The sequence below is a fragment of the Dermacentor variabilis genome, chromosome 8 (assembly GCF_050947875.1).
Source record: "Dermacentor variabilis isolate Ectoservices chromosome 8, ASM5094787v1, whole genome shotgun sequence".
In the NCBI taxonomy this organism is placed as follows: Eukaryota; Metazoa; Arthropoda; class Arachnida; order Ixodida; family Ixodidae; genus Dermacentor; species Dermacentor variabilis.
The window spans coordinates 81,904,680-81,932,214 of NC_134575.1; the positions used below are offsets into that span (position 1 = coordinate 81,904,680).

The 27,535-nt window shown below is 46.1% G+C and overlaps 2 protein-coding genes across 20 annotated transcripts in view; one reads left to right on the forward strand and one right to left on the reverse strand.

The window, feature by feature from the left end:
• Positions 1–27,535, reverse strand: part of LOC142590374 (uncharacterized) — a 170,640-nt gene that overhangs the window by 33,772 nt on the left and 109,333 nt on the right. For 2 of the 18 annotated variants that reach the window (XM_075702459.1, XM_075702451.1), the window contains exon 9: positions 20,415–20,461. The exons of 15 other annotated variants lie outside the window; for them this stretch is intronic. In XM_075702459.1, the coding sequence (XP_075558574.1) occupies positions 20,415–20,461 (47 nt within the window). Of the gene's footprint in view, positions 1–20,414; positions 20,462–25,166; positions 25,254–27,535 lie in introns of those variants that run through there. One more of the 18 variants, XM_075702460.1, reaches the window with a different exon arrangement.
• Positions 143–25,560, forward strand: LOC142590376 (uncharacterized). Of its 2 annotated transcripts, XM_075702467.1 has the most exons (4): positions 143–239; positions 3,821–4,095; positions 16,502–16,607; positions 25,348–25,560. In XM_075702467.1, the coding sequence occupies exons 2-4, from the start codon at positions 3,981–3,983 to the stop codon at positions 25,433–25,435; spliced, it is 309 nt and encodes a 102-aa protein (XP_075558582.1). In that variant the 5' UTR covers positions 143–239; positions 3,821–3,980; the 3' UTR covers positions 25,436–25,560. The 2 variants fall into 2 exon arrangements, with proteins under 2 accessions (XP_075558582.1, XP_075558583.1); XM_075702468.1 differs by lacking the exons at positions 143–239; positions 3,821–4,095 and adding an exon at positions 13,389–13,507 and having other exon boundaries at positions 25,348–25,480.

Genomic DNA, 27,535 nt, shown 5'->3' on the forward strand with positions numbered 1-27,535 from the left:
ATTTGCATACAATGCACACATCCATTTTCAAAGTAGTTCTATTGTCAAGTATTGGTTGCCATGATAAATTTAGATAACTCATTACATGTCAAAGCTAACAGCTCATAACGGCGAGGGTAATGCCTTGAGGAGGAAAGCATCTGCACTCCACCAAGCAATAAAAGGAGGGTAGTCCCATCAGGTTCTCACAGTTCAGCAAGGACACATCAAGAGAGCATCCCATCTCTGCACAAGAATTGGTGAGCACAGAAGCCTTATAATATCGCCTTCGCAGGAACCATAGAAATAAGAGCACGATAAATTATGCTACCTGGTTCTTTGTCCAGATCATACTTGGCAAGGTCATATATGGCATGCTCTCTTTTATCTATAGCGTATAAATTGTTCACGCAGCGACTCAAATTCATGGGACTTTTGCTTGACTGATACATGGGCACATGTCCTGCTTGGTCGCTGCTCTACAACTTGATACACACGCAAAAAAAAACATTTTTAATTTGGGGGCGAGTGCTGTCTATGAGTGATTTCAACTTTATTTAGTAACGTTGGAATGCATTTCATTTCTATGGGTATAAAGTATAAATTTCATCCATAGAGAGACCTAAAGCCTAACACACACTTCACATTGGTACCTGAGCGGGGCCCTGAGAGCAAGGACAGGTCTTGACTCTCAGACGCCCCATTGCGTTGTACGTTTTGAGCAGGCAATTTTGTATTCGCCAGTAACTTGAGCTTCTCACGTATTTCGAACACCCTCCTAAATTTTACTTCAATATCTAGGGTAACCTCGCTTTTTAACTCCTTGCGAGAGTGCGCCTTTAATTCCTTAATATGCAATTTCGCGAACGACAGCAATATTTCAAATAGCGTTGCATTTTTTTCAACTTGGCTGCATAAACTGGCTTGACATTTTGCCTCTATAGTTCGCCTTGAATGAAATTGTAATACAGCCATGCTATATACGCAGTTCGCCATCGGAGAAATAATTTTTATGTAGGTGTTGACTTGTTTGTTCTTATGAAGTCAGTGACTCCTGAGGTGAACCAAGCAATCCGCGATGTCGAGTGTTCTTTCTAGTGTTCTTTAAGTGCGAGACAAATACTCGCTCATCTTATGTACGACACAAATACTCGCTGATATTAAAAAAAACGCGCAGTATCACCTGAAAGGTGAAGCATAGATTGCGATAGGAAATCAGTAGGCAGATATAAGAAATTAGGGTAGTATTTTATCAGTCGCATTTGGAAACACTTGCTTACTAACTCAGTTAACAAACATAGCGTTCACCCACACGAGCAAACATGAATGCCACTCGGTTTGAAGACTGCGGTGTGAGCAAATACAGCAGCAGCAGCAACAGCGGGCGAGGTGACCGTCTCGGGGTCTATCAATTCAACGCAAGAAGGGCGGGAACACAGCGCGCACAAAGGTATGAGCCGTCTGCGGATTTCTTTCAAAATACGGCACCAGCAACAGCGCGCGGCAGTGAAAAGTACGCGCTTGTTCGCGGATTCGAAGCAGCCCCCATTTCTCCCCGCGCGACCTCCCTGCTTTGATGTATATATGGCGCACGAAATTGAGCCGCGATCGTCAGTTCCCCTTGCGCCCGCTCGCGAAATGCGTAGTTTAAGCCGCAGCACGACGCCGCCCCCCCCTCCCTTTCTCCCTCCTCCCCACGTCCTTTCAGACGACAGAAGACGGCGCGTTTACTCTGCGATTTCTAACAAACAAACAAATTTCAAGCCGGTAATCGAAATTCCGCTTTCAACAGGCACTAGAATTTATCTTTCTCTCTCAAATACAACAAATTTCGTTAAAAGCGATCCAGAGATTATCAGAGAAAAGTGTTTCTGTGTTTTCCATATAGTTGAATAGGCCCCGTCGGAATTGGGCCCGAGCTTCAGACTCCTATTAAATAATTTTCATAAAAGAATGTACTCGTATGTGCCAAAAACTGTGCTCAAACTAACTGACATCAATGTTTCCATGTTTATTTTTTGCCTATTTAATAAGTAAACAAAATATCACACGAACATTAGAACTACATCAGTTCGAAACCAGCAAAGCCGTGCATGCTACTGATATGGAAAATGTAAAGGCCATGAAATGTACACGTTGAGGGCAAATTTGCTAATGAAAATGTCATTCAAGAACCGTGTTTACATTCATCTACGTGTGCAACGGCCAGTGAAAAATATCAATGAGGCTGGAATTTGTTTCAACGTATTACGCAGGACAATATGTCACCGGTCAAGTATCGTGAGTAACTGCACCAAAATTATAGCCGCAACAGCGAGCACGTAGAAAAAACAGGAGCTCTGCAAAATATACGAGGGCGAGTCTAATGAAAGTAAGTCAATGCGAATATATGACAAACGGGGTAGTTTATTTAAACGTAGTCTCCATGAGCATTTAGACATTCGTCCCATTGACAAGGGAGTCCCGTGATTCCGGTATCATAAAATTCCTTGGGTTGCTGCTTCCAAAAGTCTGACTAACTAACGTCGTAGTCCGATACGAATGTCCTTCCCTTGAGCTGTTTTTTCGGTTGCGTCAAAATGTGGATGTCGCAAGGCGACAGGTCTGGGCTGTATGGCAAATGTTGCAGCGTTTCCCACTTGAATTTTATCAGTTTTTCATGAAACACATCAGCGACGTGGGACCGGGCATTGTGGCGGAACAAGATGACGCCATTCGTCAATTTTCCTCGTCGTTTCTTCTTGATTGCATCACGCAGCCGCTCCGACGTTTCACTGTATCGGAAACAATTGATATTCTCTCAAGACTTAGCAAATTCTATCCGTAATGGTCCCTGACGATAAAAAAAAATAAGTCAAGGACACCTTTCCGACGGAAATGACGGCCTTTGGTTTCTTTGCACGTGGTACATTCCAATGTTTCCACTGTAAGCTTTGCCTTCATGTTTCAGGCTCGTAGTAGTGGCACCATAGTTCGGCCCCATTCACAATTGCAGACAACAAGTCGTCACCCTCATTGTGATACCGGATCAGATGAGCCAAGACAGCACCGAACTTCTCCGTCTTCTGACGGTGGCGCAAAACCTTGGGCATCCATTGCGCACACAATAGCCGATAACAGAGGTGTTGATGAATTACGGCGTGAACCAAACCGTGACTGATGTTGACACGCTCTGCCAGTTCATCGATGCTTATCCTGCGTTCTTGTCTCATCAGCTCATCAACCTTTGCTATTTTGTTAAGGGTGATTTCACGATGGCTTTAGCCCCGTCTTGGATCGCCTTTGCAACTTTCTTGTCCTTGTTTGAACCGTTTGCTCCAGCGATTCAGTGTGGCCGATGAAATGCGTTGTTCAACGTATACGGCAGGCATACGGCGACTAATTTCTTTTTAGGAAATGGCTTCAGCAGTCAAAAACTTCACTGCACGACGCTGTTCATCCTTTGCGGTTCCTACTATGTCAGGCAACCATGTTCAACGCAGTCTATGAGAGCATTAGCTAACCTTTACCCTCTCATCTGCGTGTAACTTTTGTAAATGAGACATCCCTCTCTTCTACGCACATGACTAGTAGATAAGGAACCGGACCCTTATGGCGCTGGGTAGGTAGGCTCACTTTCATTTGACTTGCCCTCGTATATTAGAAATGCGAAGATACAATGGGATCAACAAATGCGAAGATAGAGCTTGATAAAGGGCAAAAAGACTGTCACTGTAAACAAAGTTCAGTACACGTATACACAAAACCTCGCAAGTAGGTATTTAAATATACATATATGTATCCAATAAATCTACCGGAAGACGGCTAGCTTGCTCTCCGCTTTACTCCTTTGCGCACACAGGACTTAGTCACCATCGTTGGCTCATCCAGTCCAGCGCATCCCCCCCGTACGCTTTCACCCGGACATACAGCATGCGGCACTCGGTAACGATGTTGTCGCCCTTGGGCTTTGTACGAAACATGAGGGCAACGGTGAAGTTCCGGCAGAACACGCTCTTCATATGGGCTACGCCGACTATCGACGTTCTAGCTTAAACCTCGTCAGCTGCACCAGCCTCGACCATCCCATCGGGTTCCACTCGACAAACGCTCTGTCTCAAGACCAAATTCAAGTTGGTGAGTGAATTTTTCGTCATTCCACGCGACTTTGAAAATTCGAAGCGGCGGAATCCCCGTTAGGCCTCGATTGACTTAGCGCGTGAGCGACCGCCTCACCCCTTAATAACCGGATCGCTTCTGCCGTGCGTAGGAGATGGCTTCATCAGAAGACATGGACCTCAGAATACCCCCCCCCCCCCCCCCACCGGCATCCGCTTAAGAACGCGGACGAAAACGGGGACACAAGAATAATTTCCGAAGCGGGGACTAGCACAAGCCAAGAGATCGCCGCCCTCAACCAGGCGACTGACGGCTGGCAGTTAGTTCTATCACGGTGACAGTGAGAGGCTGTCAAGCACAGCGACAGGGAAAAGGCTTCCAACAAAAAGAATAACATAAACGGACAGCCATCAGCACGCGAGGCGAAAGGAGACGCGCAAATCGGTCGTCGCAACATGCGCCCAACGGAGGGGAAGCCTCTGCCACCATTACCGAATAATGACATCAAGATAATACTGAAGCCCCATGGGATGAATATCTGAGAACAGAAACACCGCAAGCGATTATTCGGGCTATCGGGACAATAATCACAGGAAGTGGACCGAACCAGCAAAACATCACCCGAGAGAATTTCATGGTGCGAATCCGAGAGGGAACGAATATCAGCATCGTCTCCACACTTTCACTGGAAGTGGCGGACGCCATTCGTCGAATCACGTGCATAGAGCTGCGAGGCAATCGACACCCCTTCAAAGTGTACGTAGCGGATCCAGACGATAGCTACAAAGGGGTGGTGCACAGATTCCTCGCACACGCGGAATCAGCAGATCTCCAGCAACACCTGCGATTCAGGACCCAAGGAGTCACCATCGAAAGGGCCCGAATGCTAGGAAGCTCAAACACTGCTCTCCTCACCTTCTCGGGAGGCGCGCCCCAAATGCGTGTACTAAATGGGAGTAGAGATGCGGTGTACGGAGTACAGGCCAAGAATCCAAATGTGCCTGGAGTGCATGCAAGAAGGACACCACTCGGACGTTTGTCCGAACCCCAAGAATATATGCCGTGGGGGCGGACTCGAGAATCCACCCCCACAAGGACACGAATGTGAAGTGACGTGCGCCGTGTGCAGGGCGGCGGGGCACGAGAGGCGTCGGTGCCCGAACAAAGTGATTCCCGCCACTCTCGTTCGCGGGAGTGGTCGGGACAGAACACCAAAAAGGCACCGGGGCGCTGGTTCGAGTCGACGGAAGTGGAGGACTTCTACCGGCACCGATCGAGATCCAGATCTACACACGGAAGCAGAGCGAAGAGCAATACCACCTCGAGGGACCACTCCAGCTCCAGGGCTTCGCTGCGGTCGAATTCGCCACTGCCTAAAAAACAGCAGGTGAGCTGGACGAGGATTGTTTCTCCCACTGCCCCAAACTGGAATAATGATGAAAATGATAAACGTATTCAGAAATTGGAAAAGGAAAATGCGCGACTAAGAGAACAGCTCTCAGGAGAAGAACACAAATGACAATCACTTGAGAAAAAAATAGAGGCGCGCTTCAATAGCACAATACAACAGCTCGAAACGCAGCGTCAGTCTGAAGAAATAGCCAAAACGAAAGTGGCAGCAGATATAAACTCCGTCTCCGCGCAGTCTCCAACAACCCCAATTTCAAATAACGAACAGATAACGGCAGCGCAGATCCAGACAATGATCGCGGAAAACTTGAAAATATCCATGCATGAAACGATGACTTTAGTTACCCAAAGATTAATGGAATTTCAAAAACTATGCACGAACGACTTCGAGAAACACAAGGTATTAGTGGCGGAACAGCTTAAGGCAGTCTCGAAGGCTGTTTCCACCAAAAAACGCGCAATTACGATAGGAGCGGGTTCAGCAAAAACTAAAATAAGCCACTGCGTAACAGAATCTGACGGCTCGAATACGGTAACGTCACGGGCTTAAAATAAGAGTGGGCAACGTGGCTAATCACGCTAAGAAATCACAACGAATACAAAATTCAGGACAATTAGAGATATGGAAATGAAACTGCCGCTCCTTCTCCAGGAAAGCAGCAGTGTTCCACCAGTTTATCAAAAACTGCGTAATCGCTATGGGCGTGATATGTCTGCAGGAGGTCGGGGCCAAGCCGGCCAAACTGCAGGGATACTACACCCTGAGCGATCCTTAAATTTCGGAGGTCGCCACGCTGATGAGCAAGTCGATAAACGCTCAATTAATAACACTTCCGCAAACTGACGGAGAGACTTATTCCATAGTTATCAGTGTGATGCCAAAGAAACGAAGTAAGGCCCACACAATAATCACAAATCTGTACAGTAATCCCAAAAGCAAAGGGGACAACCTACCCCACATTCTCTCAGCAACAAAATATTTAGCGGGCACCAGGGATAAGGCGGTGACAGTGGGTGACTTTAATGCACCACACATACTATGGGTATGCGCGAAAACGTCGTCCAAAGGGTGCCTAGTCGAGCGCACTGCAACGGTCTTGGCCTTACGGGCAATCATTCAGATCGGCAAACCGACGCGCACGGGTAACAGCGTCAGCAGAGACACGGCGCCCGACCGTGCCTTTACAATTACAATTAATACCAGAGACGCGCAATGGGTCTCCTTTGGCGAAAACCTGGGAAGCGATCACGACATTATCGGTTTAGTGTTCTCCACGCCCAACATACGGAGAACAATAGGAATGACTAAATTAACGGACTGGCTTCGTTATAGAGAACTCCAGAGAGCACTGGAGGAGTCGAATACAGCCCCGACCAACATGCGAGGATGGACCGAATTCCTTCAACGAGCACACGGGGACACCACTAAAGCCATTGAGCGTACAGCGGATAGACTCCCACCTGGTCAGCCTATGGGAAGAGAGCCGGGAACTGGCCAACATGTGGAAAAGACAACGTCTCAACAAAAACCTCAGACAACGCATCGCTGTCTTGGCAGAGCATGCCCAAGGCCACGCCAACGAGCTCGCTAAAAATGAGTGGGCGACGTTCTGTGGAACCCTATCACGAACTCTGGGAACGACCAATACGTAGCGAATACTACGAAGCATGCTAGACCCGATGAGCACGCGTACTGAGAGTAACCAGAAGCTCCAAACTATAGCAGACAACTTCGAGGGCACAGACTAAGATCTAGTCCATGCTGTTCAGAAAAAGTACAAAGTACACCTGCCACGGGATCGTCATACGCGAAGAGACAATACGCGGGGGAAGCGAACCCTAAATTAGACGAAGAAATAACGTACGCGGAAGTTTATGAGACGGCACAATCCGCAGTTAAGAACTCGGTATCGGGTCCAGAATCGATCACAAATGCAATGATTCGAAACATGGATTCGGTAGCCCTAGCGAAAATAACAAAGATTTTCAATAGCGAGTGCTGGGCCAAGGGAGACTTGCCCCAGCAGTGGAAACTGTCTAAAATAATCATGATCCCCAAACCAAAAAAGAATCCCTCGATTGATACACTACGGCCGGTGTCGCTCACGTAATGCCTGGGTAAGCTCTATGAAAGGGTTATCCATAGCAGATTGCAGCGATACCTGGAAGAGCGTAGCTGGTTCCCAGACTCCATCATAGGATTTCGCACGGGTTTATCTTGCCAGGACGCGTTCCTCCTACTTAGAGAGGAAATTCTAACTAATATACCGTATGGCGACGAGAGACTAGTCCTAGCACTAGACCTCACAGGAGCCATCGACAACGTCTCTCACACCGCAATGTTAGAGGAACTCTAACTCGCGAGTTGTGGTGAGCGCACATAGAATTACTTAAGAGCGTTCCTTTCCAACCGCGAGGCGAGCATCAGTATTGGCCAAATCACTTCGGATTTATTTAAAATGCCTGACAAAGAAACACCTCAAGGAGCTATACTATCTCCTCTTTTCTTCAACATGGCGATGTGTCGCCTCGCGCGCTATCTTGATCGGATACCCGACCTAGGTTACACGGTCTACGCGGACGACATCACGCTGTGGACGAGCAGAGGTTCATAGGGGATAAGGAATATACGATCCAAAGCGCAGTATTAGCGGTGGACAAATTTTCTACATGGAGTGGCCTGAAGTGCGCACCCGAAAAATCTGAGGTGATCCGGATACATGCGAAAGGCTACAAATCCAGAGGATCGATTAACATCGTGGTTGAGCGCCAATCAGCTCGAGAGGTTCCCACGATGCGAGTCCTGGGTTTGTGGCTTCAGAGCAACGGGAGAGCACTGCAGACACTCAAGACCTCTAAATCCAGCGCCCACAACTTAGCCCAAATGATACGTCGCGTGACGTATCGAAAAGAGGGAATGAGAGAAGACGATACCCTAAGGCTCGTACAGGCCTTATTGGTTAGTCGAATCACGTATGGCTTAGCGCAGCAAATCCTGAACAGGGAGGAGGAAAAGCAGGCTAACACAATAATCCGAACCATTTTCAAAGCTGCTCTGGGCCTGCCTAAGTGTACTTCAACGGAGCGCATGTTAGCTTTGGGAGTGCACAATACTTTCGACGAACTGAGGCAGGCCACCCTGATGCGACAGAGGGAGCGCCTGAGCTTCACAAAAACTGGTAGGGCAATATTGGCTAGACTCAATATCCCAGCATACGCCATTTATCTCAAAGAGCAGGCCATACCTCTCCATCCTTTGACGACATCCAAAATTACAGTAGCCCCAATTCCAAAGAATATGACTCCCGAGTACAACAAAGAAAGGCGCAAAGCACACGCACAACACATTCAATCAGCGTACTCTAATAACCATAGGTACAACACGTACGACACGGACGCAGCTGTATATGCACAAGCGACCGGGCAGCGCTACCAAAGGAGGTGCACCCTGGCAGTCGCGAACGCCATCAGCCAACAGCAAATTACCGCGTCGGCCACGGCTGGATCCCCCCCCCTCCCTCGGCTGAAATATTAGTAGTGGTTATCGCACTCGCTCACGCGGAGCGTTCGCAAAGGGACGCGGTCGTGGTCACGGACTCCCAGGAGACATGTCGCACGTTTCTCAAGGGGCACGTCACTGCGGCTAGCCTCGCGATAATCTCCAAATCCTTCAACCACCATCATCGCCTACTCTGGTGCCCGGGCCACGCGGGCTTACAGGGGAACAAAAAGGCTAACGCGTTACCTCGAGGGTTCACTAACCGAGCGACGGCGTCCTCTTCGAACCCCAACCACCCGCACTATCCCTCACAAAATTCCACAAATTTAAATGCCAAAGACCTCCGTGCTCATGAGCGCGGAGTCGGCAGAAAATATCCGCCGCCTCACCCGCAACTTAGCGGGGAAGAGGCCGCCGATTGGCGTAGAATACAGACCGGGGTGTTCCCCCATTTCATATTGCTAAACGCCATGTATCCAACTCCTTAGAGGGCAAACTGTCCTTGGTTTGGTCGCATGCCTAGCCTAATACGTATAAACTCGGGGTGCACTAAGCACCCTCAGCCGAAATACCAGCAACACAATGGAGCAGTGGGAGGCAAAGATCGCGCGCTCCAACCTGGCAGGACAAAAGTCCTTAATAGGCCAGGTCAGGCAGGCGGCAGAGGCCAGTGGGGCCTTGGACGTTCCCAGTGGGTGCTTGGCCAGTGGGGCCTTGGACCACCCCTCGTTCAAATATTTTCCATTGCAATAAAGTTTCTATTATTATTATTGTTGTCAACATGTTTCATAGTTTGTTCATATGGCTTGTCTAGTTGTATGTTCCGATGCAAGACTTTAGAAAAATCAATGCATCTTTGGCGTCAAATGTTTATAACAGCATTAAACAACTTCCGCAATTTAAAATCTAAAGCACAACTTTGGAAATGTCAATTCACCGTCGACATGAAAATTTTATGAGATTTATACCCCCAAAGTTTCGGAACTGATATCCGTGCGGCCTCCGCGAGATGCCGCGGCGAGCCCGTTTGTCATCAAAAGGCCATTAAAACTTTGTGCACGCATGGGGCTGCTTCCGTTATGTAAATCCCCGTGCGTGGGTGTTGCCACGATGTACAACACGAGCTCGCAATCTTCACGGTGAAATGCCTTTTCGAGCATGAAAAATACCATTCTAGACAAAATCCAGAATGATTGCCGACGCCGGGGGTTGCTTTAGTCGGCGGTGCATGGACAGCACGAAAGAATTGCGGGCGCGGGGAACTGAAGCCCCAAAAGCCCCAAAAGCCCCAAAAGCCCCCTCACCCTACTGGCTACACCCCTGCCCGGAGTGTCCATGTAATTCTTATCACAATAACAATTGGATGGTAAAGAAAGCACCGAAAATTATAAAAGCTTTCAAATAGTAAGAAAACGTAATGTTTCGCCGGAAAGGCAAAACACCGATTGCGATAAGAAATTAGTAGATAGCTTTATGAAGTAACGATAGTGGCTTTCCCGGCCTTATAAACTCGCAAACGTTCGCTTACTAACTGAACTATCAGGAATAGAATGTATAAACGCGGCTGAACAAGAGAAGAGAAAGAAACGGACACACACAGGCACAGCTGTCTCGGTGTGTCTGTTTCTTTTTACGTGCCACTTGACTCATTCTATCAAGAATTCAAGCCAGCTAGCCCACCAACATGGTTTATCTAAATTAACAAGCACAAAGTCACGCGCGCAAAGGTTAGCATGAACACATCTCGCTCGATGAGGGCGGAATATCTTTGTCCAAATGCTTGAGTGAGGAATCGTGGCATCAGAAGATATATATTTGACCTTCGTGTCGCATCCAACGCGAACCGCACTTCGAAAGCTCAGCCTATACGAAGCTACCACAACTAGGCGTACTCTGCAAACTCGCAGATTGCTTTCAATAAACGGCACCCGCACGCCGCGGGAGATCAACGCCCAGACGAAAGTGCACCAAACTATATTTTCAATTGGATGAATTGACATTACTTACCGAAGCCTCAATCCGAGCATATCAACACGAGATCATTAAGAGCCCCGTGTCCCACAAAATCTGGCGTTAGCGACCCCCATTCGGATTTCAAACGAGCCATACCCCAGCCCTGCATGTGGCGAACGGAATGCACTGAGGTAATCGGATTTCTGAAGCTAACAGGCGCAGAAAAATCATAAAGTGGGAATAACACACAACCTACAGATATTATATGGCCAGCTTGTAATTCGGGGGGGGGGGGTCGGACTGCACTAAGAAAACAATTGATTGCGTGCAAAACCAAAAAACCGCATTTTCAAGCGTTTCTACCACTCATAGACCAGCCATCGTGACCGCCATTTGAGCGCGCCGGCACGTGAGCATATCGAGCGCCACGAAACGGCCTCCCGGCTCCTCGCAGTACCACTACATGGCGCTCGTCTCCAACGCATTGCGGCAAAGGCGAGAAACCGCGTTTCTACCAGAAAGCCTGCCTTCGCGCATAGCGTTCGCGGCTAGTGTTTCCCGGTGAACATTACGGTTACATACGCTCCAGTTGCAGGGAAACGTGAGAAGCAGTCAGGGATGTTTGAATGCAATCGTATTCCGCTCTTAAAGCTTAAGCGTCCTCCATCTTTTCACAGCGAAGCTGTCTACCTTTACCTTCCAAGGAAATTTTTGGTGTCGTTGGCGTGGTAAGCAAAAAAAAAACCCATACGTGAGCCGATCCCGGAGATAACGCTTTGCCGTGCCGACCTGCGACCTGCTACACAGTAGGCAGGTTATCTTTCTTCCCAGAGTGGAAGAGCACTGCGTTGTTTTTTGTTTTCGCATATTTTAACGCGATAGCGTTAAGGAGCTCGTGTCGCAGAAAAGCCGGTGTCGTCGGCGTCGGCGTCGGTGTCGGCGTCGGCGTCCGCGGCGTTGGCCGTGAGCGATAAATCACGGCAGGCACTTCATAAATAAAAAGCAACTTCCAAGATGGGCTGGGTGGGAATCGAACCAGGGTCTCCGGAGTGTGAGACGGAGACGTTACCACTGAGCCACGAGTTCGATGCTTCAAAGCGGTACAAAAGCGCCTCTAGTGAACGCGGTGTTACCTTAGAAGGCTCAGGCGTGCGTCGCTTCCTGAGGCGCGCATTTCGTTGTCGCGCCGAACGCTGCGTTGCTTGACACTCACCGCGTCCGATGCGGGGCGCGTTGTCGCTGCGCCGTAGCCCAATACCCCTTGGCGGGTCGACGGGAACGCTGTCGCGTTCCACTCTTGAAGGCGAAGCTTAAGCGTCCTCCAATTTTTAATCTTTTGGTCGCATGCCAGAAAACAACGTTGGATTTTCGCATAATGGAGCATACAATGCTTTCGCATTGAAGAACAAATAAGAACCTCTTAAAGCCTCTGGGAAAAGCTCTCACAGCGCCGACGTCCAAGTCAAAACAGGGAGACAAGAATGATGGCTCATTGCCCACTTGGTTTTGACCCAATAATCTATCACCCATTGGTGTACCACGCCTTTTAGGGATATAATATCGATTTCAGTTAGATGCCCTTGTAGATATATCCCTTGCCAACGCTCACAAAGGCCAACTGAATTGAAAAGTGCCTTTATTTAGAGTTTTCATAGAGCACAAATTTAGATATTTCAAGGCTGGACCATAGCGCTGGGCATAAAAAATTAACAACAGTACACTTTTACGTCTATTAGTCTGAGAAACATTGGTTTCGGTTGTAATTCCTGAACATTAATCCATCTTTAAACCGCAAAAAAAGTGTGTTCTGCTGCACCGCAAAGTAATCTTTATCCTGATGCCCAGAAGAAACTGAACCACAAGCTTTAAGGCTACAAAAAAAGTTATTTACAGCGACAGTGACAGTACACTAATTGCAATAATGATGAATAGCTTAGACTAAAAAGAAATTTCTCTTGTGATATTGGACGACAGCTCGCAAAGGTTGTTTGATAATAAGACTTTCAAGCAAGCAGGTTGCTCGCACAATATACTTGGAGGCAGCAAGCGGGACCAAAACAACAAGTAGGCAGGCTGAGACACACCTTGTCCTGTTTCTCGGGCGCTAGACTGAAAAAGCATCGCCTTGGTTTCAAAAAAATTGGATCATAACAGTACTATCGGACGACAACAGCGCCTACTTGCTGGAGCCGAACAGTCACTCTACCCTTGAGTGAGACCGTACAATCAGCAAGCAGTTTCCGGGAGACGATCAGTTTTCACTCGAAAAATGAGTACGGTGCCTGTGTGAGATTCACCACAAGAGGACAAAGACGATGGAGCACATCTATTAGCATGAGCAAGTTTTTAGATAGCGCTGCGGATCGTCGAAATCGTCGTCAGAGAGAAGCTGTTCTGGGCATGATAAAGAAATACATTAGATGCAATTTTGATAAAATAGTTACTAATGATACAATTGCTTTATTTCACCCAAACAAGAAGTAATATCTTTGACAAACATGGCAAAGCTTCAGGCATTTATTGTTGTAATTCTCCTTGCTGCCATGCTGCAATTTGAGACGATAACGGGTAAGTGGCGTTTTGTTGATTTATGAACACTTGGAATATATAAATTATTCTAAACCCGCCAAAATATTCACTTTTTGTTGTTGGTCTAACTGATGCAAAATGCGATTTTCTGATATCGAACCGTAAGGCTAGCTGTCTAACGATGTTTACGGCAATGCCACCGGGTTTAAACTCTCATTTGTTCCGCTAGACAGCGCCCATTCACAAGTATGATAATAATTAATTTTTTGAGCCGGTGTGGTATTCATTAGGGCTCGGTTTCATGGATCTCTTTACTTCGGCGGGTGTTGACGTCACTAGCACCGAGAACGTAGGAATGTGCAGGCCACCACGTTCCTCAATTTGTGCTGTATCTAAGTGCTTAGTGTTGCACCAAGAAGGTTGTCGCCCGCAGACTGCAACACATTATAAGCTAGCCACGGGATAACGATATTTCCAAAAGTGATGGCCCAGTAAAACCAGCACTGATGCTTTATGGCTCTCCTAATTTATGCGTTTCCTCTTGTTCGATGCTTTTTCATGCACTTCCAATTACTCGCCCACGTCTATAACTGCGCCAGCTGCAGTCGTAGGTGAAGCCATGCATAGAGCTTTTCTCTACTTGAGGTATTACGCGTTATATGTAGATGGTGTGGATTTCAAACCGGATAGCCTCATGGTAGATACAGCGTCGCTCGAGAGAACTGCTGCCTTGCTTGGTGAATGGGTTAAAGACAAAGAAACAAAAATTCGTAGGCTTCATTCATTTCATAACAAGGAGCTAAAAGCTGAAACACCAGGCGACCGTCCGAACGAACATGTGCCGTTCATCATTGAATCAATGACTACGACAGCGACTTACAGATACTGGCAAGCAAGGCGTCATTAGGCACGGCAACCTGCTTGAAATGGAAGATCGCGTGGAAAACCGGAATCACCCTGTGCCCCTTCAAAGACACCCAGTGCTTCCAGCGAAAAGAAACAACCATCACTGTCAGTGATCCAACAGCTGGAGCAGATATTTCCCAAAGTGGACCATACATGCAACCGACTACGTCCAGGTGGTATAGCGCAGTGCGAAGTTTCATGTAACAGTGCGCAATAGCCAGCTTCAGACACTTATTTCATTGGGCATGCCACCATATTCTGCTTAAAGTAAAATGGGCTGCGGCATCCGACGCGTCTATTTCAGCCCTTTGTAGAAAAGTGGAATTCACGCCTTTCTTTATACGGCCTTCTCTATTGCCCTGCGGCGATATGTAAAAATAGAAGAATATTGCAGCAACCTGAGATTCAATGCAGTTTGTGCTATGGTAGTCGATGAATGATGGCAGTCCGAAAACGGTGAGTGCATCATTTAATAGATTAGCGGGGAAAAAGAACAGCTGTAGCCTAATCGTAGCCAGCGCACGTTATCTAATTATTCAAAACGCAAAGGAGAGCGCGTTCCAACAAGAAACAAAAATGCCACGAAATGTGAGAAACGCGCCAAATATTGTCTTAGTCCCGGTATATACGTATCTTTAGACTCACCGCTACCTGTTCGCGCCGTCTTCATAACGCGCGTCTCCCCCTTTCGAAATATCAACGCGGTAGCATTAAGTCCCCGTGTCGCAGGAAATACGGCGTCGGTGTCCGGCTTCGGACGTCAATTCGACAGAACGGTTTTCGATTCACCCATACCCAGGCCCTCCATGTGTCCTAAGAAAGTCACTGAACAAATTCAATTTGTCAAGCTAAAATACGTAGGAAAATTGGAAAGTACTATTTACAGACAAACTACAGACATGGTAGCGTCACACATGGTAGCTTTAGCAAGAAAACGTGGTTTTGTTACGAGAAAACTCTAACAAACCCCTTTTCCAGCGTTTCATTCAATTATATACCGGCAACGGCGTCCGTCATTTGCGCGCGCCGGCGCATGAATATATCGGAGGCCACATATCGGAATATATCGGAGGCCATATATCGGAGGCTCCCGGCTGCTTACAGTACCTCGACATGGCGCTCACCTCCACCGCATCGCTGCCAACGCAAGAGGCCACGTTTCTACCACGAAGACCGCTTTGTGCATAGCGTTCGCGGCCAGCCTTTCCTGGTAAACATTATGGTTACATACGCGCCAGTTGCCAGGAAGTGCGAGAAGCAGTCACAGATCTTTGAATGCTATCGCGTTCCACCATGAAAGACGAAGCTTAGGTGTCATCCGAGTTTTTCAAACGCAAAAAACAGCACATTTCCTGCACTCTCGCGAAAACCCTTTGCTTCAACGGGAAGGTTTTATAATATATATTATTCTTCCGATCAATTCTCGATCAAAATAGTTAATTTTCCTGTGTGTCTGTGGGCGTATGCTAGCTGTTGGCGGCCGGGCTACAGTGCACAAGAGGCTTTTTTCCGCTTTCATTGGGTAATTCTCATTTCGCAAGAACCAACAGCGTTTATCAGCCAATCGCTATTGGTTTAATGGGTATTCCTGTATCTTGAGATAACGATCCTTTTATTCATGTACCGCGGCAGCATTGACACCAGCACTACCAGGACATGACTATATTCTATCATAATCCCCTAAATTCCGATATTTCACATCCATGAGTGCTTAAGCTGACCAGGACAGACTTTGCAGATTCTTAATTTGAAATGGAAAAACGAAGCAGAAGTCATGATAAAACAAAATACGTAGACATACTGGAGCTGTTCGTGTCTTACCTGATGCTCTAGGCCTTGTTTTCGTTCCGCCTTCCAATTACTAGCAAGGGTCTGATCAGTATTTCAAGACAAACTTCATTACCATCACATTACCTTGGAGCGAGAATTTATTGTGAAGAATTCACCGGTCCAGTAGAAACGAAAGATCGTGAGCAAACAATCATTTTATCGAAAAAATTCCTTCATTTTTTTCAAGAAATAACAGGCGAGTCTGTGTAATACTTCTGAGCCTTCTTTTTAAGAGGGACAATAAATAGAATGCGAAGATTTAGTCGAAAATGTGTATTAATATTTCTTCCTTTACAGCGGAGTGCTGGTTTAATTACACAAGGATCGATGAGGGAAATACGTTGGGATTGCAGGACCCTTGTGTGGGTTTGCTCTGCAAAGACGGAGGACTGACGCTTTCAGAGTAAGCATTCTGAATGGGCTGGAATTCTTGGGGTTCTTCACGAACTTCTTGGGATCTATCTATCTATCTATCTATCTATCTATCTATCTATCTATCTATCTATCTATCTATCTATCTATCTATCTATCTATCTATCTATCTATCTATCTATCTATCTATCTATCTATCTATCTATCTATCTATCTATCTATCTATCTATCCATCTATCTATCTATCTATCTATCTATCTAAACTATCTATTTATTTTGTGTCTGTGTATGTGTATATGTTTGTATCCGATCGTTTTCCAGCCTACCTGGGTCCCTTTATAATCAGTGATAGAATAGGCATCGCATCAGGCTGCTGTGCTGAAGTAAGAGTGTTCGCTACCAATGAACGGACCAGCTTTAGTCACTGAGTATGCGTATGTAGCAATGCGTATGTACGTGATGTTCACCAACAAACAACTTTCGTGCCGATGAAGGTCACTGAGACGTGAATCTGGGTGAGCACCACATGTTCGAAGAAACTCTGACGCCTACTTGGACTACTGGGAATGCGCCATTCAGTCTTTTCTGGTCTCCAATCAACGTCTTGGGCACTGGCAAGGCGCCAGTATGTTCGCTCATCGGTGATCGTTTCTTGCTCCTCATTAGGTAATCAAGCATGTGCCACTCGGAATCTACTACTCCATAATTCCAAAAGTATCCATTAATTTCATCTTGTGCTTAGCGCAATCAAACACATCACCATGGTTCCTTAAGGACAGCAACCCCCGTGCGCTTTCAGGCTCCTCCACAAATGCACTGAATGTGTGTCCTTTATTCAATGAACGCCTTCCAGGTTAAAGCTTTTGCAAGCTCCGCCATCATTGCGCTCAATAGGTGCCACTCTTCAGTGAACCTCTGGTCAACTTATATCACTGAATATGCATGACTGAGGGTGTGGAAAGTGAGAGAACAAGTCTAAGCGTTCGCAGGCCCCGGATGCGCACCCCTGCTAATCGGAAAGGCATCGTGGTAACTCCTCAGCAGCGCCACTAGATGGCGCCGCATGTCCAGAAATTAGCACGAGAGATTAGCTTGGCTGTCGCGCAACGGGCTTGTCGGTGTCCGCACGCACTGGCGCGCCTTAAAGACAGTAGGGCAGGCTCACGCTTTGGTGCAGCGGCCCAAGGTGGCACCGAGTGTTCTTGGGGAAACGCGAAAGAGGAGGCTTGCTGCAGTACACGCTTCCTACATAACTCGTTTACATGGTGGCAATGCGATGTGTTGCTAGATTGAGTCAGCGCTAACTCATGAAGGACGACAGCCCTCATGAGATGGGTTTCTTTCTTAATATTTTTCACACTAAACGCTCTTCCGCTAAAGTCTGAGATTAGCCAGATTTTCGATTTTACCACCACCAAAGACGAATTCGAAAAGGACGTTAGGCAACTGCTTGTTTTTATGGAGAGCAGCTTGAGCGAGACATACGGAAGCCAACACTTCATCAATTATAACAAAAACAGTGGTCAAGACAACCCGTATCAGATGTATTTTGTCAAGAAGTGCACCGTATAGAAAAATACAGTCTATTCATACATGCAGAGAACTTAAAGTGTATAAAAATAAGCAAGAATTATATGCAATGGGTCTGAATTTGGCGCAATTCTGCACATATCAACAAGAAAAGCTATAGGAATGAAAATGTTGGTACTGTGTAGTAGAGAAACGATCAATCTTCCCAGCTTGGCAACACCATTTACAGGCATGTTCTCAAGTGTGCAGATATGATCCAAGGCTGGTCTTGTATGTGCTCCTGTTGACTTTTGTAAGGGCCTTTTTTCGACCACTACTTTGTTATCAAAACTCATATATTTGCCTAGGTTTCTTTGCTAATGAAAAGTTTTCCTCTGAAATGGCAATGCTGCTGATATATTTACACCCATTTAATTTTTTTTCTCATATATGCATACCTCACCACATGAAATTTATCAAACACTCGGCTATCGGAACAAGTGGCCCTGATTCATCAGAAGCACAAGCGAGTTTCCTGAAACATATCGTATACGAGGTAACGCGCTGTTAATGAATAAAAATGTCGCACTTTCACCGCAAAAGTGAACCATCGATTGCGACCAAAAATTACTAGACAGCTGTACGAAGCAATGATGGCAGTTTGAGTGGCTGTATGAAGTTGCTAACGAACACTTACTAACTAAATTACCATGCATGGTGTCACGCGTGCACAAGCAAACATGAAAACATCTTACTCCATGACGTCGGAAACTCGCTGCTGGAGGCTGGAGTGAGGAAGCGCAGGTGCAGCTGCGAGCGTATGAACCTTCGCGCTGCTTCTTTTTCACTTCAACGCGATCTACTTTTGCTTTTAACGCGACAGCGTTAAGGGTGCCATGTCGGAGAAAATCCGGCAAAAAGAATTTCGAACGACATTCCGAGCCACGTATGCACGACCACTGTTTTTCTAGCAAAGTTGCACATACCTTCTCTTTCATTCTTTACAAAGTTATTCCTGGAAATTTTTGTTCATTTGCAAGCCGTAGTTGCTTCTTGAAAGGGGCATAGTCCAAAATTCTCCATGAGGGGTAGTACAGGTAGCTGTACTTTTTTGGCAGACAAGCAATTTCCATCAATACGCTGTTTCCAAATTTTAGGTTCTAGTGCCATTACGAAGGCGAGAGCGGTTGTGCAGGGAGCAAATTGTGCGGGTGTTGTAATGTTGAAAAGGTGCTCGCTGTCAGTCGTTTGTGATACGTTAGCTATGATACGTATTATCTTTTTTCTGTTTTTGATTTCTTTTTCTGAGGTTACATTTGTCTATTGTACCCCACATACGTTTTGTGTATTGGATGTGAGATGGTAATGGTGAGGAGAAAATTGATATTCTTCAAATGTTATTAGCAGACGATATCTGTTCCTGTTTAGCATTCTTGTGAAGAGGCTCAGCTGACGCACTGCAGAGACTGCGTGGATCGCACTGTAGCGTACTGGAGTAGTACTTGCCTAGTGCTCTAGTTTCATTCACTATTTATATCCTTTCGTTTTCATGTTTAAAATCTACCTTGTAGAACCTTTTCGCCTTCCACATAAGAAATCCGGCATTGCTGTTATTTGACTCTAGTGTTACTAAACTTTTTGTGTACCTTGTGAATGTTTTCTGGAGAAACTCATCTGCACTATTCATTAAGCCAGTATGAACTTGCCCGTGAAGTAAATGCTCTAGTATCGTCTGCATATATGATGAATTTCCGCTTGTGGTACAACAGAGCAACATCGTTTCTAGATTGTTGAATAAATGTTATTTATGTGCACACATTGGCGTCGTTTCTTTAAGTAGACATAAAGGACTGTAGCGGGATGCCCCAGATACCATATGTCTCAAGTATTGTTAATAATAATTTATGGTTAATATGATATAAGGCCTGAGTAAAGTATATGAATACACCTATTCTCCGTATCTCCTCTCAAAATATTACAGTATGGTCTTCCTGGTATAGAAGGGTTTACTCGGTTGATTTCTTTTTCAGTTATCTTGAAAGCGATGCTGAACTTTCGTGATAGTGCGGCATTTTTTCACAGAGAGACGGTAATGGCGTTCATATTGTTTTTAGGTCCCTTAGAAATGTCTGGTAAAACTGATATAGGGCGCTATTTGGGAATATTAATCCCATCTGTGTTCTTGTATATTGGCGTGACTTTGGCAATCTTCATTTTTCATGGAAAGCTGGCTTCAGCAATAGAGGTATCGTAGATATGCCCTAGAATGGGGACGATATCATGTATGACATATGTGTTGGGCCTCAGCTGCAGGTCTTCAGGAGCACACCTTTTCGAGTTTACATTGCCATGAATACAGAGCAGAACTCGGGAGATCTGTTGAAAGAAAAAAAAATATGTTTGATCTTCGAGCTAGGCGGAGAGCGGCTTTGGGCCTCGTATACGTTTGTATTTCTCGTTTTATAAAGTGTTCGTTAAACGGATTTACCATGTCTGTTTCGGACATTAAACAATCTTCTAGCCCAATTTTTTTCAATAGGTTCTGTACGTTGCGTTCACTCCATTGTGTGAATAATGCTCATACACAGTTCTGTGCTCGCTTCCCAAGCTAAAGAAAGATTGAAGATAACAATAATCTCTGGTGTTCCTTATTTTCTTGCTCAGGCTGTTACAATAATATTTAAACTCTAGAATGTTCACAATTTGATGAGATTTAATGAACCTCGCACTGAAATCGACTTTCCTCGTTAATTGATTTTCATTAAAATCTCTACTGTTATCCATGATTTTAGTCAAGATGGTTTTATTTTGATTGAGGGTAAAGTGTTTCTTACGCACAAATAAGAATTTTTCAATGAAATTATTGCAAGCGGCTTAGGCAATATTTTCCTCCAGTACTTCCTGCCAACTTAATCGTTGTAGCTCTGTTTGAAAGACTGTCCTTGTACGTTCGCTGATGTTTTGAGATCCCTTAATTTTATTTTTGTTATTCTTTTAGTAAACGCCAGATAAAAATGCATATTGGATGATGATCACCGATTTGGTAGCTTAACAAAACCGCGTTTTACATATGAAGGGTCATACTAAGTAATAAATACATCTAACATAGTTTAAGAATAAATAGTAATTCTAGTTCTCCCTTCTGTATCATCTATACAACCGTTCAATAAGATTACATTGAATAGTTCATGCTGTCTAGCACTACGAATGCACTCGTGTCGATATTATAATCGCTACCAAAGATTACTTTCTTGCTTCTTTTCGCATGCATGCGCTAACAGATGATCTACAAAGGCGAGAAATTCCCGCACGATACAGTTTGGCGGACGATAGCAGACGACGAGTATAATGCAATTGGCCTGAACGCACGCGGTCTAACCATTAGGTGGTATTATTGTAGTCTTCTAATATGCCACAGGTTATGGAATGTTTCAGCAGTAGAGATACACCGTTGCCATGCCGAGTAGTTTCGGCGAAATGTTTTCTTTTGCAGTAGTCGAAGAATTTTTACATAATTTGTGTATCCAGTTTCTCATAATATAAGAAAGTCAGAGAGATCATTTAGGTCGTCGCAAAAGGTTTTTAGTTCACCAAGTTTGTTACAACCAGAATGTACATTCGTGTGTAAGCGCCTTTAATTGCGAAAAAAGAAGAAAACTTTTTATGTTTATCGATATGACCAAGCTGGTTGATCGTAATGAGAGCAGTAAGATATGAAAGGAAGACTCAGGTACTAGTAGCGTGGTCTTCATTCGCGTCTTTCACTACCGTCGCTGGTTCACTGCCCGATTTGCACACATGTACCTTAACATTTGCCTGCCAAACAAAGTGATAGTCTGCCTCCTTCGCCCATTCTTCTGTCTGGAACTGTCTGGTTGGCCACGTTAGGTTTCGACTAATAAAAACCCTGTTCCTATTTTCTCTCACAACCTTTCGTTTGGCAATGGAAGCGTCTCTAGTCACCTGGGACATGAAGGAAAACATGGTCACTTGAAGGTCATGGACATGGTCACTTAGCACGTAATCTGTGAACGGCAACTTCTGTGATTCGCAACTGCATCCTCTGCTGGGATAGGTTGCATTTCCACGTAGGTCACGGACCTTCTTGAGTAGATGCTCCCCTCGGTTTCAGCAATCGCATGTGTTTCATTGGTCCGCCTTCTACTGCATCGCTCACGTGCTTCAAGGTCCGACTCAAGTGAAAGTTGTCCTGGAACCGCCACTGTTCTCAGTCCTCTCCATCTTAAATTTCACTTCCTTGATATCCTTCTCTTGTATATCTTGATGATTCTGTATTTTGTCAAATTGGTCGCATAGCATATGAAATATTTCTCGATTTCTCTCAATTTCTTTGGTATCACAACGAGTGAACTGAGCTTATGGTCCGTTTATGCTAACGTCATAAAAATCTCTGAGTCTGTCCTTGGCGCCTGCAGGCTGGTGGTGCACTTTTACCTACGCCAGTCTTTCAGGCCTCACATTCGCAGTTTTTGCTCTAATGCTCCCGTTTACGCTTCAGCTTGTTTTCGCTTACTCCAGAGCATTCATCCTAATGAATGTAGTACTCACATTGACAGCAAGTCACAACAGAGTCAACGTCGGGTAGTACCTTACGGCAACAGTAACAACCACACATCGCGAAAAATGCACCATTAGGCTATAGCACAATATTTCGCCCAATGATGGCAGCAGCAAAAGTAAAAAGACAGGGCGGACAGACGGTCACCAACCTAAAGAAATCAAAGAGCAAGATAAGACCGTTGCGTCCCGCGCACTTCACCACTCCCGGCGAAAGATCTACAGTGGCTTATTCCTTGTTGCGGTGCACGCTAGTTCACAGGTAATCGGTGGCGCTCGATCGAAGGATCTGGTCTGCGGTGAACTGGTCGATTCTCGTCCGGAAAAATAGATGAGCGAATTATGGCCGTTCCATCCTCCTCTCTCCCGCGCTGCCACCGAGTGTCGTCATAACGATGAGAACACAGAGCACTTCAAGCTAACTGCCGCCGGTGCGCATAGATGCCTAGACTGTGTCCTCATCGGTCATCACTTTCAAGAAAGCGCCTTGTGGCCACGCCATACGCCGCAGCCCCCGCAGTGGAAAGCACCTCCCTCCTCGCGCGTCGGTGTCTTTCGTGTGATTTAAGACACCGCACTTCCCCTCCACATTCCTCCCTCGCGCATGCGAGATTGAGCCGCCGTCGTCGCCTCGCCCTCGCACGTTTCCCTCGCACATACGGCATACAGTAAGTGGGGAGGACGTTAGCGCCCTTGGAATTGATAAGGAAAATCACGGCAACGCCAACAGTGGCGATAAGGATGTGCCTGAAATTCCCATATAATTCTTCTCGCAACCGTAAATTAGCTTGTTGCGTAGAAATTTTGGGTGACATTTGCACTAGATTTACTATCGTTTAGGCAGTTTGGAAGGACCCTCCTACATGAAATCAAACACTTCACTGTTTCCCATAATTTTTACAATATATTTCACACTGGAAGATGTTATATAGGACAAGGGGAAAAATCCGAGAAGTTCTATCATTTATTTTGCTGCTTTGTTTTAGCGTAAATTTAAGCTGCTGCAAATTCTGTTGTCGTAGCTTTGGGTTTGGGTCATAGTTCCTATTTTTTACCCGTGATACAGAATTTACCTAAGATAATTTTGATTTTAAATGCAAACTCCTTTGTGAGCCCTCAATTCGGGAAACTGCAAGGGCAGTGAACGCAATAATTATGTCGGGATATGGTGGGAGACGTTTTTTGCGAATGCCAACCAATATGCACGGAGATTTACAGGTGAAGTGTGCCCGAAAAAAACCTATTTATTGGACACATTCGATATATACAGAAGTCTTAGGCGAAGCCATTAGCGCAAATAACGAAATTTCAAGTATGCAAGACCACGGCTTTACACTCGCACCTCACTTAATCATTCTTCCTTCGCCATTTCATGCCTTTTCGCATTTCAGTGGTTCACGCTGCGGAAATTTACACCATGGAAAAATACCAACTAGCTAGATCGCTATTCCCATTTGTTTACGCAAAGATAAAAGCTAAAACGAAAATATACAATTAGATGCAAAATCGACGAAGTTCATTACTGCTGGAAGTAATAAAGCAATTGCTCCCTCGCTTCTAAACAGACACACACAAGTATCGTACAAGCAGTGCATGCATCTTTCTGACATGAAACTTATCCGAAAGTTCATATGCAGTAGTTTTTCTTGCTTCTTCGCGGCATCTGAGTCTCACAAAACCGTGGTCCACATTCCTACACCTTGCAAAGTGCAGGAAGGTGCGCATTGCCGTTATTCGTTATTGAATATTTGGGCTACCATTTGCGGCTTTTAATGCATGCTGCGGTTTCACCAGTTTCGACCTTCTCGCATGACAACGGCATCAAGTAAACAACGCCACTTGCGCCTTTCGCCAATAGGCTGTCAATTTTCATGTGGCACTCGCGCTGACTGTTTTCATTTAAATCGTATGAGCTTAGGCCAACAAGTTTCCGCGTCATCAGAGAAAGAAAAATACATGTCAACACAATGCCTACCTGAAACCTTCATGACGTTGTTATATCCCTAGCAGACGTCATCATAACATAAGAAGAGTAAAAACACTGACAAAAAATGGGGCCCCTCAGTTAACCTCCTTTCTTCTCGTTTTCTACTGACGTGAGGCACCACTACGCACAGTGTTCCTTATGGGCTGACAAATTTTCTTAAGGTCTGTTTCTCTTCACATTTTAGAAAAGCCTCTCTGGAAGGCATCCATGCGGTATTCTAGACGTAGCGCCCTTGGTGACCGCTCTTTTATTCGTTGTGTCTGTCTTATTTGTGCAACAATGGTTGCACCAACAATGAACCAACCAGCTTAAGAACAAGTTACATTGTTTTGAGGGAAACATCATATAAGCTTCTCTGTAGAACTACATGGCTCGAGTCAACTGCCGTCATGTAGCCAATAGACATCCTGACGTCATCAATAGGTGCCACTTAGGCGAATTTAGTCGAAAATGTATATTGTTATGTAGGGTCCGCGTATTCCTTGGTTATCTTTATAAAAAGAACTACTGCAGCTATTTAATGAGTCGGAAGAACGAGCTTTATTAGGCGCCTGGCTTGTTTCGGTATTCGTGCATTTGTTTGCGCTTCAATGTCAGGAAAATCTGCAAAATAATCCAGCTATTTAGCATTTGTCAATAAAAATGAGGTTTCATCAGTTTACGCTTGTCTAATTGTCTACATTGTTTTTTCCTACAGCTGCCCAAATCCAAGACCTGAAGGAGACTGTTTACATCGAAAAAAGGAGAAGTATCCAATCTGCTGCAGATACGACCGTGTTTGCTAGACTCTGCAAGATCTCAATATTCTTTTTCATTCAATAAAGTTAATTTGCTTTTAGAAATTGTGTTTCAGAGAAACGTTTGCCGAGGAAAACATCAAAAACTACACGGCGAGGTGGGTCAGTCTGGAGGTGCCGTCTATGTGAAGCCGAGGCCGAAGAGGTGTGTTGCCTCCGCCGGGGGGCCTTAAAGGTCCAAACACCCAGCTTCGGCTCAACCCCCAGGATCCCCTTTTCCCCAGACACGGCTAAGCCGCGCACGGCTACACGCGGCAGGGTCCAACCCTCGTATGCTCGGGTACGTGGTGACGCAACACACCAAACGCCTGCTGACGCAGACGCCCCTGCGGGGACCTGCTTCCACGAAGCTACGCACAACCACCAAAGTGCAGTGGCCAGAAGTGTTGCTTAACATAAACAACTACCAGCCCGTAAATAAATGTGCTAACTGGGATAATGTGCTACCAATAGGGAGAACGGAAGTGCTTAGCTCACTTTGACAACGATCAAAGCTAGCACTTTTTCAAGAAGCATTTAGAAGTGGCTATATGCGTTAAGTCCTTTATTAACAAATTCCTAAAGTAGAATTTTCATAAAGTGCGTGATAATCGGCCTTCTCAAAGCTGAAATCAACAAAAATTCGCCTACGGTTGTAATACCCCATAATGGGAAATTTGAGTGCAGCGGTAACCTGTTTATTTTTCGTGATATACTGGGTGGCGCGGACAACCTGTTGCTTCGGCACGTCGCAAACGGAGCGCAGTTCGCCAAACAGGCTCGATAATTGGGACATCATGAGAAGGTGCGCGTTGGCGCTATTCACATCAGCCGCCGTAAACGAAGCGCCGGCTCACGCAGCGCTTCGTTTCGTTCCAGACGATGGGCGTTAACATTGTGCCGTATTGCAGCCATCGTCACTGCAAAGTACGTCTTGCGTGGAACTACTCTTTTCTTCTCACGCTTTCGCCATACACTACTCCTGTCCTGCCCACCTCATCGTGCCGCTGCACACTCCTCTTCCGCTTTCCTCCTCGAGCTCTCTCCTTCATATTCCGCTGCGCTCCGCTTTCATTTTTCGTTGTGTTGGTTCGCTTGGTCCTGAGGGAAAGCGTCGACGCTGAAAAAAAGCGTGCGCCTGAGAAAAGCGCACGCCTGGAAAGCGCACGCCTGGAAAGCGTGCGCCTGAGAGCTGCGCTCTGAATGTAATGCAGAAGCCCGAGACGTTTTATGGTTATGTTAAGAATGAGGCAACCAGTAAGGCAACCACACCTGGTGGCGTAGCGGTAGGGTCAGGACCAGCCACGCTGTGGTCCCGGGTTCGATTGCACATCGTGCACCGTGGTGTGTGGCCGTGATAGCAGCGGTTCGTGGTCCAAACGGCGCAACTCACAGTGAGTAATAAGCGGCGACCCGACATTGCGTTTATCTGCCGTGTAATAGAATGCGTATGTCAGTTACGAGCGCACAATACGCACGAAAACATGTAACACCTAGCAAAAATGGAAACGTGCCGTCCAGGCGCCTATTTAATCATCCGTGGCTACGCACTAGAGTTCGTCGACTTCAAGTGTCCATTTCTTCACCGCCCGCGACTGATCCACACGCAGTGTCACGGCAAGTTTTCACGTTAGACTGAACGACCGCGGCTATGTTGGCAGGCCAAGCTGCCAGGCCCATGCACCAGGAGAGGAAGAGACGCCCGCCGGTCTGGGCTCGTTCAGCATGAGTGGCTCGTTGGCAGCAAAGTCCGCTGGCCATGGCCGAAGGAAAGGGCTGTCAGCTATCGCATAATAATCGAAGAGTGCGCTCAACCACTCCGGCAGAGCCCTTAGCGAGTTTTGTCGCAGGAACGTCAAGCGATTAGGCAACAAGTCGATGAAATGCTCCACGACGACATCATCCAGCCGACGTAAACCCCGAGGGCGTCGCCTGTTGTTGTGGGTAAGAAAAAGGACGGAACCCTACGTTTCTGCGCCGACTATCGTCGACGGAACAAGATCACGAAGAAAGACGTATGCCGTCTTCAACGCATAGAAGACACATTGGATAGGCTCTGCAAAGCTAAATACTTCTCGTCGATGGACCTCAAGTCTCGCTACTAGCAAA

Bases quoted from the DNA above. Each gene is read 5' to 3' on its own strand.
- LOC142590376 (XM_075702467.1), top strand. From the start codon at position 3,981: ATGGGCTACGCCGACTATCGACGTTCTAGCTTAAACCTCGTCAGCTGC. The intron at 4,096-16,501 runs GTGAGTGAATTT...CTTCCTTTACAG, and splicing joins TCAAGACCAAATTCAAGTTG to CGGAGTGCTGGTTTAATTAC. The intron at 16,608-25,347 runs GTAAGCATTCTG...TTTTTCCTACAG, and splicing joins GGAGGACTGACGCTTTCAGA to CTGCCCAAATCCAAGACCTG.